Consider the following 16,525-nt stretch of genomic DNA (forward strand, 5'->3'; position numbering starts at 1 on the left):
GTGTAGATAATTTTGTACAGATAATCGATCTGCAAACCCGTTTATGCACCCATTAGTAATAGCATAGCATACTCGAAGACAACCGATTGCAGTAATGCAGTTAGTGACCATATATAACCATATATATATATATCCTTAATTTCTCGGTATAAAGTGTGTTAAATGTAACTATTATTTCAATTAGGCACCCACATCTCTTTCGTAAACAAACATATTTTGTACCTGATGCATTTCTATTATAAACCGACAGATCAAACCAAAGGCCAATGCTACAGTTCATACGACCTTGGCGTGTGTTCAAACGAGATGCCAACTGCAGTTACTCGCGGTTCCTGCTGCTGTACATGCACTGACTCAGCCTGGGGTGAATCTGCTGGTGAATGCGAGGCCTGCCCTGCTGAAGGAACACAAGAGTTCGAAAACCTTTGCCCTGAAGGTTGTGGATTCACACCAAATGGAGACGGTAAGAGATAGCGAGTGGTTGGTTATTCATAGCATTGCGTTTCCTTCTTTTTATTATTTTAATTTTTTCATTCTAGACAATAATTCTCGCGTCAGATCTACACATTTATGTATCAAAACACAATTAAATTCAAGAATTTCTTTATCTTCAAATTTTTGCTTCCTTCAATTGTATTTTATATTATCCAACCCATTTGTTCTAAAATATTCTGTGTTTTTTTTTGTTCAGACATCAACGAGTGCGTGACGAACAATCCATGCGTGAACGGAATCTGCAGAAATTTGGCGGGAGGATTCAAATGCGAATGCAGAACTGGATTCAAACTTGACGAAACGAACTTTGTCTGTGTTGGTGAGTGACTTGTTTTGTACTGCTTTCATTCTAAATCCTTACATCAAACTTCCTCAAATATTGTGAAATTCTTCCACACATTTTAATTTTAGCAAACACTGGTATGCAGGTAGCTACTACTATTAGTCATCATTACACAATCTTCTTTGGGTTCTCTGAATCTCTAAATGTAATCTGTTATTTGATGGTTCCATGTTACTGAACAAAAATGGGTGCTCCTGAAGTATGCGCACCAAGATGTCGCATAACCTGAACCCTAACCTGGTACACAACCTGAGTTCAGGTTGTGCGCCATCTTGGTGCGCACACTTCAGGAGGTCCCGAAAATGATTGTACCAGTCCATTACCGAATGAATACAGAACTATATGTAGGCTCAGTAAACTCTTTGAATGACTTTACTGCACTGGATTGTCAGTATGCATCATCTTGTGTTGTTTTTCCTTCTAAATAAACCTGTCTATTTTGCAGCCCAACTAGCCAATCTTAATTCCTGGCACTGTCGTTTCAGTTCTGATTGATTTTTTGATAAATACGAATAGAAGTCTAATTAATATCAAACAACAATACCAAATCTATATATTTTTCAATTTAGACGAAGACGAATGTGTTGAGCGAGGTAACCCATGCGGACCTGGAACGTGTTCAAACAGAGTTGGTGGATTTCATTGTGAATGTGAGGACGGATACTACAATGGACCTATGATGAAATGCCTTGGTGAGTTGGCTTGATATTGAACAAAATGTTCAAATCAAATAAGATAACATTTTTGAGGCGATTCAGTGTTCGGATTTGATAAACCAGACTATACGAACATCACTTTTTTCCAGAATGTGTCTAATTCATATATACTTTTCAAAAGAGAGTCCTACAAAGCAAAAAAACAAAGTTGCATTTTTATTTTAATAATATTAGCTTAGTAGTAAACACTGCTTGACTGATTCAGTTATATATGTATACTCCGAGCTGTACGGGCCTGCAGAAGTAATATGAACCTAAACTGTAAAATTAGATACAATGTTAAGACCACGCTCGAGACTCAAGAAATTTGGAATGTTTTCGTAGACATGTTTTCATGGATTTTTGATCGATTCGCTTGATTTGTCTTTTCTAGATATCAATGAATGTCTTGAACAGACCCACGGATGTAAATTCAGATGCGTCAATACAGATGGAAGCTACGTATGTACTTGTCCTGATGGATACAAATTGAATGATGATGATCGATCATGTAGCGGTAAGTTGCTGTTTAAATACTAGATTTATGCTATACATTTTCGATCCAGCATCAGAAGCTCTTAACCAACGTTAATATAATGTTGTTAAAGATGGCCTAAAAATGAAATCAAATGTAACTGACTGAATATAACTGAAATCGAATATTACTTGGTCAATCGCGTCAGTAAATTGTGTTGCCCTAGAACAGGATTAGTTGATATATTCAAAGCAGATTTTCATGTTTATTCCTTTCCTCAATTTACTCTTCAACAACTGCTTTGATTGCTTTATTTTGGAATCTTATTTATTCTGCATTCAACAGACATTGATGAATGTTCCGATGATGACCTAAACAGATGTGAAGAGAAAGGAATGCTCTGCAAGAACGCTGTTGGAAGTTTCGAATGTCTTTGCCAACCAGGATACAAGAAAGTTGGAGTGGCAGACCAATGCGAGAGTAAGCAAAATACAATTTATATTTGACGTACTTTTACAATTATTATAAAGGCAATGCAGCGTGAATTGTCCACATGAGCGGCAGTCAAAACATATGCAGCGGACATTTCATAAATTTAATCTTTCACGTTACTGACATCGACTTATGTCTAAATTTGACAGCATACATTATGTAAAATTAAAAGCGATAAATAAACAGAGAGCTTTATGTAGTTTTGATTAATTGATCGCAAATACGGGCTGACACGGTATATTAAACAATTCCTCAATGTTTCTATCATAAAACTTTTCTGTGAAACTACTGGAAGAAAATTCTGCTTTTTTGTTGCTATATGCGCTTCAACTCCTTTGGGCATCCGAGTGGCGTGGCCATAGATTCAAATGTACAATTAACTTCACATTACAACGCAACTTAAATTCTTTTTTATTCCTTTCAGACATTGATGAATGTTTGACTCTCGGAGTTTGTGCAGGAGGCGAATGCATCGATTTGGAAGGAAGCTATCAGTGCAGATGTGGTGAAGGCTACATATACGACGAACAAGGACGACGTTGCATTGGTGAGTTGACAAGCAGACTAAAATCTAAGACTCTTTTGAAGAATATTGTATTTGCGATTAATTTAGGAACATTATGCTTCAATATGCTTGCTTTTTTATCTCAAGCTATCCGCGTTCCTGGTAAATATTGATAAATTGGAAGTATCGCTACAATGACAACTTTCTCTTCATCACCAAGATCTATTATTGATATATTATGTAGTTGATGACTCAGAATTTTTTAAACTGTTTTCTGTTCACCCACGTCACCCCTTGGTTCTGGTTTTCCTCCTCATAGCACTCAGAAATATAATTGGCCTTAAAATATGCTGACTACTGTTACTCTCGCTGTCTATCACAATAGGTTGGTACATACAATTGAACCAATTCTGCACCAATTTATAACATTTACCTCCTATTTCAGACAATCGTGAGGGACTCTGCTATGCCGCTGTCCACCAACGTACATGCGAACTCACTGCTACTACTGGCTTCTCCGTTTCAAAGACAAGCTGCTGTTGTAACAACGGTGCAGGATGGGGACCTGACTGTGATATCTGCCCGCTTCCAAGTTCAAGTAAGTTGAACCAGTGGCATGTGCCCTATTAAATAGGAACTTGGACTCACATGTCACACACAACATCTCCATATAACTGATATTTATAATATGAAACCAACAGAGTGGATAAGCATGCAGTCGAAGGGCATGGGATTACTTGGAGTTTTAACGGATAAATTGCGGTTGAATTTTGTACTGTTAGTTTGGGTATTTTTATTATTTCGTTTCTGAAATTGGTCTATGTACCTTCTAAGGAACCTGTTCTTTCTTTTATACAAATCATGCTTATTAAAATTGTTAGAAGCATCAAAGGGTATCTAACCATAAAATTTCATTTACGCAGAGGAATTCGTGAAACTTTGCCCACACGGACCTGGATTCGACGAGAGAGGAGAAGACATCGATGATTGTATTGTATTCCCTGGACTTTGCGCCAACGGCACATGCACCAATCTCCTAGGATCCTACAAATGTATCTGCGACAGAGGTTTCATGCCAACTGAGAACATGCAAGCTTGTATTGGTGAGTTGTTAAACTTAGTAACATGAGAACACGAATCAGAGACACCATACAGATGTTTTTGTAGCATATTTGACTGTTGTTGTTTATTTTTAAAAAAAAGTGATGTCAACAAAGGATCAATAAATTTAGACCAGATATTGATAAGGTAACATACAGTCACCCAGATCAAGGTCCACTGAACTGGTAATGTCGATAGGATCAAGCACTTTCTTGTGGGATATTCTGTCTTTTCTATTTTACAATAACCAAAGTATTGAGTTCATATTAGTTTGTAGTTTGATAAAAGGCCAAACTCCTTCCATTCAACCAAAGAGTCGTAGTTTTATGCAGGCACAATGCATGATGTGTGTTACTGTTACCCACTGAATACTTTTTCCAACAGGTGCTTCGCTACGAGATAAAACCTTAGCATACATTTTACCTTCTAGGGGAGAGATTTTGTTCAGCATTGCTTCTCTTGCATGAATACGTCAGCTCATCTAGAACAAAAAATGTAATGCTCTCTGTTTTTTCAGACATTGACGAATGTGCCATGCCAAACGGATGTGCTGGAGGATCTCGATGCAGAAACACATTTGGTGGATATAAATGCGAATGCCCAGCTGGTTACCAGATCACCAACACTATGAGATGCGTTGGTGAGTATTACATAAAAGAGAGTCCTCAGTAACAAATATAGAATATAGAAACTAGCATATGGAACATACCTTCGAAGTGATGCGCGGTGGATCGAGTGTTTAACAAAAAGACTTTTGAATCACTCTTAATCTTTATCTCGGCTATCTTTACTATCCCTACAGTACGGTGGTTCAACCTAATCATATAAAACATAGTTTACCACAAAAGAACGCTTAAAGTGCACATCGCGTGGACTGATTAGAGTTCAATCGGAGTTAGAACCATAGTTAACTTGGCCCATATTCTTTGTAAATATGGCTACTAACGAACGTTCCAAGACACCTTCTTTCTAAATTCTCTCACATTCAAATTTCTCTCGTTTCTCATAGACGTCGACGAATGCACCAGGAAAGATCATCAATGTCAATTCATCTGCATCAACACTATCGGAAGCTACCACTGCGGATGCCCACACGGATTCGCTATGCATAACGTAAGTTTTAAATTCCCCGCTTATTCACTTATGGTTGGTGCGTTCTGTCACACGCTCGAAAAGAGCTGACCATTGCGACTATATTTGTTGTTGACTGCTTGCCCGAGAAAATCTGAATTTGGTCAGGTGGAACATTGTAGAATAAATTTGGGAAAGTGTAATGTAAGACTTTAAAAAGACCTTATAGAATTTTAAAACACTTGAAGGGTATGGACGCAAGTTGAATCCCATAAAGCAAAAATTGAAAGCACCACTGACAAGCTGAGAGTTGTGTATATTCTTATGACTAAAGATGCCAGTGAACAGTACCTGTAAACAGTATACTTGAATATGTTTGAGTCATATCTTAAACTATATCAATGGACACTGTTCCCAGTTTGGTGGAAGGTAAATTGCCACAAAAACATGCTTGAAAGTGTAGTGAGAAGTGAAATTTTTTATAGAAAAACATCATTTATATAATTATTTACAAGTTGTAACTTGATCAAGATATTCAAAATCATCACATTGATTTCAGAACCAATCATGCGTTGACCAAGATGAATGCAAGATGGATCCAGATATCTGTGGTGAGAACGCTGATTGTGAGAATGATGTCGGTGGATACCATTGCGTATGCGCACCAGGATTTGAGAAGACTCCAAATGGAGATGGATGCATTGGTAAGATGGAATATTTGTTAATGTGAATTAGGGGCGGGAGGGTGGGAACATACTTCAATGAAAAATTATAGATCCGGGTGTTATGGGACCTGGGCGTTTAGCTAAAGTAATCGGAAAACTGCAAATATTGGCGTTGGCTCCAGTAGGAAATTTATGTTTCTAAATTTGAGCATTACTTTTTATTCCAAGTGAAAGGGTGACACATCAGCTTGTCTGATTTCTACAACTTGAGATTCATCAATAATGCTATATTAAACTATAATAAAGAATTTCTCTTTCATTTATTTCTTTGGCGCTCGAATCAATTATGTGCCAAATAATTGCTATACTTCAAGTCGGAGCAGGGTGGTCTGCGTAAGCGCTGGCTAGAACGATACAAACCTGGTCATTGCCAAATTTTTTAACTTTATCTGGCTTTCAAATAAATATGAAAATCGCATATATTTTTCATCTATTCAAGGTCTACCATGTGATTCCCGACCTGGTATCTGCGGACCTCAAATGTGCATGAACGTTGGCGAGTCCATCAGATGTGTGCCAGGATGCAATCCCAACACGAGGCTCAGGTTTCACAACATGAGATGTTACGACATCAACGACTGCAGAGCAAACCCTTGCAAATTTGGAGGCCGATGTGTTCCTAATGCTGAAGGACAATACAGATGCACTGGCGGTGGATGCGGAAGGTAGATATTGCGCAATATATAGTCAAGGTCAAAGAGGGCCAAATCAACGCTGTGCATATTTTATGCATCTCTGCTCAGGTCTCTGAGTGCTCTCGTTTGATGTCGGAAGCTGAGTAAAACCCAACAACTATAGAAGGCAAACACATGGCCTATCTTTTTATGAGGTGATTTTCTTCGGATCACAATAAAAGTTACCACATTCTAAGTAGTTTTATTCAATGCCACAAATAAGTCAGTAACATCAAATTTGAAACAACAAATTCAAAATAGAGCTTTTGGATATATTATTAGTCCCAGACAGTGCCTTACCCGTGAAGGTCCTATATTCTTATTATTATTAATTGAAATATACGAGTCCCTGCTCTCCCAGTTAAAAAACTTGCTTTTCCGTTCAGGGGCTTCGCAATGATGGGAGGTTACGGTAGAGGATGCGGAGACATCAATGAATGCAGATTCCAGAACAATCCTTGCTCTTATCAATGTCAGAATTCATATGGTGGATTCAAATGTGGATGCCCAAGAGGATACTTCGGTCTCGGTGGAAGGTGGGTGACTTGATAGCAAGGATTTAATCACTTCATAGCTGTTTTACTGATCTTATTTACTCGAACTTCTTCAAGTCTCGCGTTCATTACTATTTACTGGTTCGCAACGCACCACTATAATTTTATATAGTTTCACCAGCTCTTGGCATTTTGATGGTCGCCCGTAACTTTGTTTAGAGTAGAATCTCCTTTACTTCTCTGTGATACACATATTGCACTCTAACATAGTTTCAGTAGCTGATGGCACATTAGCTGTCGCTTGTGAATTTGCTCAAATCTGAGCCTCTTTTACTGCTGAATTAGAGGTCTTTCTTTGAACAAATTATTTTGGAAAAATTTCTTAGTCCTGCATTTTCTTTTGCAGTCAATGTATGAACGGTATGGGTGGTTTCCAACAACCTCCAGTCTACCCTCAGCAATACGGTCAACTACCATTCATGGGAGGACGTGGAGCACCAATGGGAAGATGCTACGACTGCGGACCGGTTGGACCGCACAGACAACGAAGATCTACTGAGTCAGCACAAATGGAAATGATAAGCGGGGATGATGAGAACCGTCCACCAGTTAATACATCTGTTCCAATCATTATGCATCTCAGCCTACAAAACCTGAACCCACGTCAACGATTGATCCAACTTATCCCAGCTATCCGGACATTGAAGGATCACACATTGTACAAAATCATCGGAGGAAACGAAGGCAGAATGTTCAGAATTCACAAGCAAGACAGCTTCCACTTCATCCATCTTAACCGTGGTTTCGAGAGAGAGGAAGGAAAGATCGAACCAGGCCAATACAAGATCAAGGTTGAAGCCAAACCAACCATTGATAAGAAGACAGCAAAGAAAGCCAGCCTTGACAACCCCCAGATAGAGAAAGCAATGGAGAATACCGTCAAGTTCGAGGTTCTTTTCGATATCGAAAAGTAGATAAAACAATTTTTAAACCCACGAATCTGCTGCAAGATAACATAACGAACTTAAATTCGAATCGAATTTTTTATATCATCATTGAATAAGTAATCCAGCTATCCAGAATGTTATAGTTTATATCCAGCCTTGTGCGTTCGGAATGATTTCCATCACAACCCTATCCCACTTTTTTTAATTTAATTTAAAACAATTGATCTGCGGTTAAACAGGTTTAAATTTGAATAAATAAAAATTTTAATTATTGTTTCCCATTACCAGGCACAAAATCAATCGAATATATATTAATCCTAGTTATTGAATATTAGTCAAAGTTGAAATGATAAGACATTGCTAATAATGAAAATATATAAGCGGACGAATAAATGTGCTTTTAAGTTTAAAATATTCATGTATTTTGCTCCAAATCGTTTTTGCTTGTTTTCAGGTTATGATAAGATGGTTGGATGGGATTAGATAAGCATTTTGATGGACAGCAAAAGTCACTTTTTTATTTTGTTCCATTAGCCAAAATGTTTGTAAATAATCATGACTTTTTTAATTGCTTGTATTGGCCTGGAATGTACCATGCGTTGCTCAGCAAAGATTTGTTGTTATCTGTATTCATGAAACTGACAAGATTTGTATTATTTAACAGTGAATCTGTTACTATGTGCTGATTGATAACAGCCAAGCGTAATTTATATCTCACTCTTCAGTGCAAACAAAAACTAAGAAGAAGTATCATGTATTGGTACCACACGCAATTTTGAAAAGTTTCATCTTTGTCAGATTACAGTTTTTAGAAGCCCATGCAAAGTTATTGAACGCATATGAATGCTGTTCACCCTTTCCCCCCACAAAATGAGAGCACACATGTTACATTCCTTAAAATTAATTCATTCAAACATTCCATTAGTGGATCACATTTTGCCAAATTTCAACCCCTCATTCATTCCAAAGATTTGCCTGCAAAACTAGGCCTGAATTGCGCATTGGTTTTCATGCGATTTATCAGTTTTGGTCAAAGAATAGAAGGATGTGCAGTGATGCGCATCGATGACGTCAACTTCTTGACTCCCGGCCTAGTCATTCCATTTTTTTTTCGCTTTTTTATTTTGACCGTAGCATTCACTAATGGCCTTTATTTGTAGTCATAAATAAACTGAAATTCGCATCGAAATTTTCCCATTTTTATTTGATGTAAAATTTAGATAGTAGTTGGTATCGTTTCGCAAATAAAGTAAAGTAGGAATTTTTACGAAATATTAATCGCTACTTCACATTCATTATTTTTTCACTTGTATTCAATAAAAATCATCAAAAACTAAAAAATATGGTGAATTTGTGAAGTTATGGATCCTTCAGAAAGTAAAAGTACAGAGGGTTTGTTTAAATTGGGGTTGTAGAGCTTTTCATGCTATACTCCGTGCGAACAACTTTTTTGGCTAGTTGCGTTTCGTACAAATATGGCCAACTTGTATGCGGGTGGTGTGGTGTTGGCTATTCAAAACCGAGGTCACATCGGATTCATGATTGAAATTTTCCAAAATATATCGTATTCGTTAATACATAGCGACTTGGCGTCATCAGCGCTAATTATAAAACTCATTGGTTAGTTTTCATTTCCGATAGAATCTCTGACTTCAGGTAAATGCAAAAATAAAACTACTGTTCCATTCTAAAATTAGTAAAAACTTCAAAAAGTAGTCCAATCTTAGCTGTATTAGGCATTTGATGGAAACCACCAACGCGCACCGTTCTCGTGGCGTCACACCAGGGAAAGTGGTCGCTTCTTGAGAGTAATATATATCATATTATTTGTATAAATAAGATGAAAGCTTCTAAAAAATCATGACTTGTTGCTAGTATTGCGACATGCACTGCAAAAATACGTGTGCAACGAAGACAAAATAAATTATTGATGTCTAAGTGAATGATCCAATGATAGAGCCAAGTAATAACTTATTGCGGTGTAAATGGGAATAAAAAAGTCTCCAAAGCATGGGGTACTAAATCAAATAGTGTAACAAGTTAATAACGTTAATATCATTCTTTGGGCCTATTTTCCGTAAGTAATTCTAAATTTACAATCCCACATGCTCGACCAGTCGAAGTATTGTTCACCACTGCATACCGTGAAAATCTAGTAAATCCACCGCATTTTCCTAGCAGTCAACAAGTTAAATTTTCTCTCCAAGACAAATATTTGAGCGACAACGAGATTTCACTCAAGCAGAAAAACACAAAAAACAGCGGCAGACAATTTATACCGGGATTGTAACAAAGGGAAATTGGCAAACAGACGTATGGGGTAAATTAGAGTTTGGAGCGCCGTGTTATAAGGAAACTTGTTCGCATGTTAGAGCGGAATTTTGAAGAGTCGGGAGTATATTTTATTCGGTATGAGTACGCAACTATTTATTATTTCATTTAACCAATAAATGTTAAGTTTAGACAAAACGTGCTCATCAGGGGAAGTGATTGAAAAAATTGTGTGGAACCATTGTTTTCCAAGAAATAATTTAAAACGAATACAATTTTGCTCACGGAGCGAAGAGGTATAATATTCGCTCTATACGGGTTAGGTGTACCATCCCTGTGGAATCAAAAGGTGTGTGCTGGACTTGATTGCTTATCATGTTAGTATGAGTGCTTATGAAAACATACGCCTTGACCCCAGAGGTGGGCCACCATTTTATATTGGATAGGATTATCAACTTTTATTAAATATAAAGTCTCAACCATGCTACGTAGTGTTACGCATGGCTATACGATCAAAAGCTTTGTGCTAAACCTCATTAAGCTTGTGTGACTGCTTTTTCAGAGCCATATTCCAATTAAGATGTAATTATAAGGTAATTTAGAGTAATCAACAGAGTCATAGATAAATATGCAAAGTGCTTAGGCTCTAGAGCGGAGCGGGTTTTTGAAGAGTTGATCAGCGGGACTTGTCTGAGGTATTTTATACTAGGTAGAATAAACCAATTGTCTTTTTAATATTTATCAAATGTCCAGTTTAGACAAGCCCTGCTTCGTAAGTATTCAGTGGGCAATATCTAACTGTAGGTTGAATATTTTATGCTTGTTTGATTGCTTATTCAGAGTAGCATGAGAGGCACGTCGCAAAGAGGTTTGAGAAAAATAAAATGGATAGATAGAGTGCATAATTCCAGAACAGTGCTGGCAAACGAAGCTATTAATTACTATTCTTCGCAATTATAATCCCTCGATAATAATAATTTACATAATGGTTAAACGATGCCACAAAAGCATCGAACTTTGGTTTGTTCCGGTCAAGTAGAACACAATTGTAAGCGTCAACAAATAAGAATGATTTGTTTAAGACCCAACGAAGGTGCGAACAGCCAAAATATTAATGTTTATCAACGCTGTCGACTTTGAATAGGTTTATTTATTGTCAGACGTGACTAGCACGCTTATAGGCTTGTCTATGGTGCAGACTTGTTTTATTTCAGGCGTTGGCAAATGGCAAACTTATTGTATTTTAGGCATTGGCGCTTACGAATATAAAGTTTCTACCTCTTTGCCGATGTGATTAATCTGTAATTATTTAGCTTCATAGGCCGCTTAATCCCATATATTCGCATCTTGATTCGTTTGGCATTTCCGCTTCTCACTGGGATATAGCAAATCAATCACTAGTTTCCGATCTGGAGTACCATAATTTATCTAACTCTGGTGCCGAGTATCAGTCGAGGAGGAGGTCTGTCTATATGCTAATTCTGAGGATATTGGGATTTATTATTAGAATACGAATGTGTTTTGTGCTGGTGACTTTGAATAAGTTTATTTAATGTTGACTTGCAGGAAGGTCTATATTCTATAACTCAGAGAATATTGATATTTATTAGTCAGGATACAGAATACGAATGTGTTTTACGCTGACTTGGAATAAGGTCATTTATCGTTAGGCGTTACTTGCACGCCTACAGTTTCACAATATTGGAAACTTGTTTTGTTTTTTATGATTTGGCCTTTGTCATTTTAGCTATGAAACCAAGCGTGGGAGTTAGCGGTTTTCAAACATAGAATTTCTGATGGCCTGTTGTAACAAAATATTGACTCTTAGTCTGTTTTAACCTCCTTTCAAGCCATTTGATTCTCTAAATACGTAAATGCATTTTACCTGTTTGGCGATTGGGATTCCGATGTGATACAAAACGTCCAAAGGTTGATGATGAGGACCGTGTGGTAACACAAGCACATTTGACTCCTTTAGCTATAGACATGACTGTGACGATTATGATCTTGAAGAGGTTTATTAGTGCGGCAATATATTCCAAATAATGGCCGCAGAAATCATAAGGTTGGGTGGGGGATGCGCAAAGTTCGAGTTTATGGATACGACAGTTCTGTCGGCATTCCGAACCGATGTGGTTCAGACAAAAATATAAATTTGAAACCTGAACTATAAAGATACTACCTTCCGTCCAAACGTATCTGTTTGAACAGTATTGAAATGTGATGAGTCTGGTATCCTTCTGTTAAAAATAATTTATTCCTATCTTATCGCTCTCAAGCTCTCTCAGACTTGGTTCACATATTTTCTATTTAGATTCTAAGCATGGGTGTCTTAGTTAAATAGGATATGTAATGTGTTTTGGGTATATGCGCACCAAGATGGCGCACAACCTGAACTCAGTCTGTGTACCAGGTTAGGGTTCAGGTTGTGCGACATCTTGGTATGCATACTTCAGGAGCTCCAATATTTTTGTATGAATTTACCACACGGTATCTTCGAACTGTATATGCAGCCACTGTTATGCATGGGGTATATGTTCTTGGAAATATCGGAATCTTTCGAATTAGACATCGCATATCCAATTTATTACGCAGTGGGTTATAAATTACGCCTGTTTTGAACCGATTTGTGCAACCCACGCATTATTACCTGAGATATCGTGACTTGAGCGATGAATTCACGGCGCATTGAACAAGATAATGAGTTGAATATTGTTGTGACATAAATCTCGGTTCCTAGTGATGAAAACAGCATCGGCGATGCGTTATAAATGGGCGTTGGATTTATCAAAAACACTGGAGAGAGTCTAATATAATTATCGGTATTCAAGGAAGTATGATCTTGGCCTGTGAAGAGCCCTGTCTCAGTCTACGTGTGGAAACGCCTAATGTGGAAAAAATATCAGAAATATTCAAGTTTTCGAGAATATGACAAAACTTATAGTTAGCAGGATGTGGGCGATTCCACTTTTCAATGTATATCAGTATCGTAATGGTAGTACAGTATAGTAATCCTTGTTCTGAGTGATCATGTAAAATCGCTTTGTTAAAGAATTCATCAGAACGAACTAGGTCTATGTAATGTACTAATAATTATTAATAGCGTTGTTCATATCGTTTTTGAGAGAAACTCGCGCTTTTCCAAAGATACTTTCCGAAGTTTTTCTGCATTTTCTTTGAAAGGCTTCTTACTCTTTTTACTACACTTTCTTCCTATACTTGTGGGGCAGGCATAAATTGCAATGGGATGGGGCATGTCCCATGGACAAGCCTGTCGGTTAGTGTCGTTTGCAAGTGAAGCCCCTATATTGACGCGAGTATTACTGAATAAGTCCAAATAATAAAGTATTAATTGGTCCAAATTCATGAACTAGGTTGTTGGAGAAAGCCGCAACATACGAGTGATTTGTGAATCACATTGTGGGCGGTAGGAGCTCAGCGATCTTCTTGCGAACATACTCGTGGGATGTGAACTTGTATATCTGCACAGGGTAATAAGCGATGACAAACCGTGTTCTTAATTTACGCCATCTGAAAAAAAATTCCAATATTGCCGCAAGTCGTCACATGTATATATCCAAATTACAATACCATTTGTGACTAAAATCAAAACACATTACCCAATAGTATTCATAAAATCGCCTTGCTTGAAATCCGTGGGTCGCGCTAAAGGTTATCGCACAAAACGACACATGATTGGCCAACCAACCGGAACAAAGTCAACAAACATTAAAATTCTTCCTTTTTAAATCAAGAAGCCGAATCTAATCTGATTCACAACAATGCGATCCTAGACTTGACATTCAGAATGGGCGGTTTGGCAGATTACAAACAAATCCAAAATATTCTGCAGATTTGGGTTATATTTTGACGTTGAAAAGTGTTATATGTAGTACAAAATGCACAACGGGTAAAAGGAAAACGATACAGTTTAGCAATTATATATATAATAATTCAATCATCGAGCATTGAAAAGAGAATTGGTGTCTTCATACAATCCCGTGTAGCGGTATCATTGATGTTATGGTAAAACGTGCACAACTGGTGCAAATAACAGTTTGGAATTTCTAGATAGTTTATAGATTATTTCTCAGTTTTTGAGACGCCCGTAGGATCATCTTACTCAAATAATTTTTTTCATGCCCACATATACTTTATGGTTGGAACATGGCTGAGGTAGGCAAGCAATGATGGCAAGTAGATTAAAATATTACTGTTTGTTCCCTGATATGTCAATGGATGAATCGAGCCATTACCCCACCCAGGTTGAAATGCAGTCTTTTCCCCAGTTGGGAAACCCCCGCTGGTAGAAAAAGACAGGGTCAATAGTGCGATAACTAATTTCTCTCAATAAATTCAAGAAATCTTATATGGAATATATATCGGTTCTAGATATGACTCGCCACGATATCGTTTCAATATTTCAGATAGTTTCATTACATTTGCACATTTGTAATACATCTGTATATGGTATAGTAATTAGTATTTAACGTTTATTAACATTTAGTTTAGTATTTACAATAGTATTTAAAGTGTTAATAATATATTTAATGACAAAGAGTCATAATGCGCCTGGTATAACGGGGGTTAAGATTCTGTTTTTCCATGTGTCGCCTGGTGTGCTGAGGGTTATTATATTCGCATGCAGAAATATCTTACCACGGTCGGTTAGTTGCACGCTATCTGAGGAAACGGAGGTTACGTGTGTAACCTAACTTGGGCCGTATTTGCGTCTTGTAGGTTATGTCCGGGCCGAACGTGATCGCGGTTGCACACATGCCCTGGTAAACATCTAAGAGAAAAGTGTCAGATTTTGTTCTGCGGTTTTTCAGTGAAAATGTTGGCGAATAACATTTAGTCTCGATCGAACTTTAAGTGCCTTTGGATGAAATTTTGATATTTATTCGGTCGAAAATGGGCCGATAAGACTGTCTATCAAATGGTGGTTATCATTCCTGAACAGAAATCGAAATAGCTGACTAATAAAATTTACAGTTGCCGCTTGACGTTGTGGTGTTGGAAGCCATGACCGACCTGCGGATGCATAGAATACCATGCTATTGAAAGGCTCTAGCGATCCGCGCGCACAAAATTTCAAAAGATACTGACTTGTCCAGATGAGTTAATCGGCGGTGGGTGGCAAGAGTGGTTCTAACGCTCAGAAGTATGCGCCAAACGCTCAGCCCAATCGTTCTGTTGATCCGTTTAAATGCCGCTCGCTCTGTATTTCTGTATCAATAACCGCTTGTGTGCGGACTCTTTTGAGATGTGTGGGTGAAGATAACATTGGTAACAGAGCGCACTCGTGTTCTTTCGTTGTGGTTAATAACTGAGATTTAAAAAAAAAAACGGAAACTATTCAGTAAAAATATGTTTCTTCGACTTTCTTAAGTGGCAGCAGAGTAAGCTGTCGAAGTCATCTCCCCCACGCTAGATTTATCGGCTGCAAATCGGTCAAAATGCATAAGAGCTAAACCACATGTAACTGTGCATTTTGGATCAAACCATACGTAATCTGATATAAATAATGATGATGACAGTTTCCGCTGGCTCATTGCTACATCGCGTGCTGAACTAATTGGATCTCGCAGGGTGAGGCTGCCAATCATCTGCCCGCAGAATTGGTCATCTGGGTCCAAACCTGGGTGAATTTGGTTGTATTATAAGCGTAATGGATTAGCGGTTTTCATGATGGATTAATGATTACGAAAGTGCAAGGTAGAGAACTCCGGTTCACTCGTGTCCGTCTCAGTGTTGCGAAAGATGTTCGAACCCTAAATATAACAAAGTAACTACTATAAAACCACGTCCACTAATTAATGCACAATCGCTTTTTATTATACATGGTTGTTAAGTTTATTGTAAAAAGTGCGTCGGTAGGTAGAAGTTAGTACGAGACTCGATCAATTCTAGTCAATACTGCCACGGAAGAAAGTTTAGGACGATTTTCGAGACTAAAATTAGTATTGGATCCAATCACATTCCTTTTAAATTTTAGTGAAACGCTACGCCGTAGACGCTTAGTCGCCATTTCTGAACGCATTTACGGTCAAGAGAGTGAGCACGTAATACGTGCGTAGTATTAATATGGTATCTAGACAGGGTAACCTAAACAATAGAAAACCAGTCGTCTGGTTAAGCTCATGATTAAAGGGTTGCGATGCGTTAGTGTTGAAGTATAAACCATCGCAGTGATGGTCGTTGATTTGTTAAACAATTTGTATCAGTTTATGGCAG

General features: G+C 37.7%; 1 protein-coding gene across 2 annotated transcripts in view; it reads left to right on the top strand.

Annotated features, from left to right (window-relative positions):
- LOC120348523 (fibrillin-2-like) overlaps positions 1-9,358 on the top strand; it is a 41,717-nt gene extending 32,359 nt beyond the window's left edge. For both annotated transcript variants that reach the window (XM_039418668.2, XM_039418669.2), the window contains exons 46-59: positions 251-463; positions 692-814; positions 1,408-1,530; positions 1,928-2,050; positions 2,354-2,488; positions 2,925-3,047; positions 3,451-3,603; positions 3,929-4,108; positions 4,624-4,746; positions 5,116-5,219; positions 5,737-5,881; positions 6,342-6,567; positions 6,963-7,112; positions 7,477-9,358. In XM_039418668.2, the coding sequence (XP_039274602.2) occupies positions 251-463; positions 692-814; positions 1,408-1,530; positions 1,928-2,050; positions 2,354-2,488; positions 2,925-3,047; positions 3,451-3,603; positions 3,929-4,108; positions 4,624-4,746; positions 5,116-5,219; positions 5,737-5,881; positions 6,342-6,567; positions 6,963-7,112; positions 7,477-8,044 (2,489 nt within the window). In that variant the 3' untranslated portion in view covers positions 8,045-9,358. The remainder of the gene's footprint in view (positions 1-250; positions 464-691; positions 815-1,407; positions 1,531-1,927; positions 2,051-2,353; positions 2,489-2,924; positions 3,048-3,450; positions 3,604-3,928; positions 4,109-4,623; positions 4,747-5,115; positions 5,220-5,736; positions 5,882-6,341; positions 6,568-6,962; positions 7,113-7,476) is intronic.
- The last annotated feature ends 7,167 nt before the right edge of the window (positions 9,359-16,525 follow it).

The sequence above is a fragment of the Styela clava genome, chromosome 1 (assembly GCF_964204865.1).
Source record: "Styela clava chromosome 1, kaStyClav1.hap1.2, whole genome shotgun sequence".
Taxonomy (NCBI): domain Eukaryota; kingdom Metazoa; phylum Chordata; class Ascidiacea; order Stolidobranchia; family Styelidae; genus Styela; species Styela clava.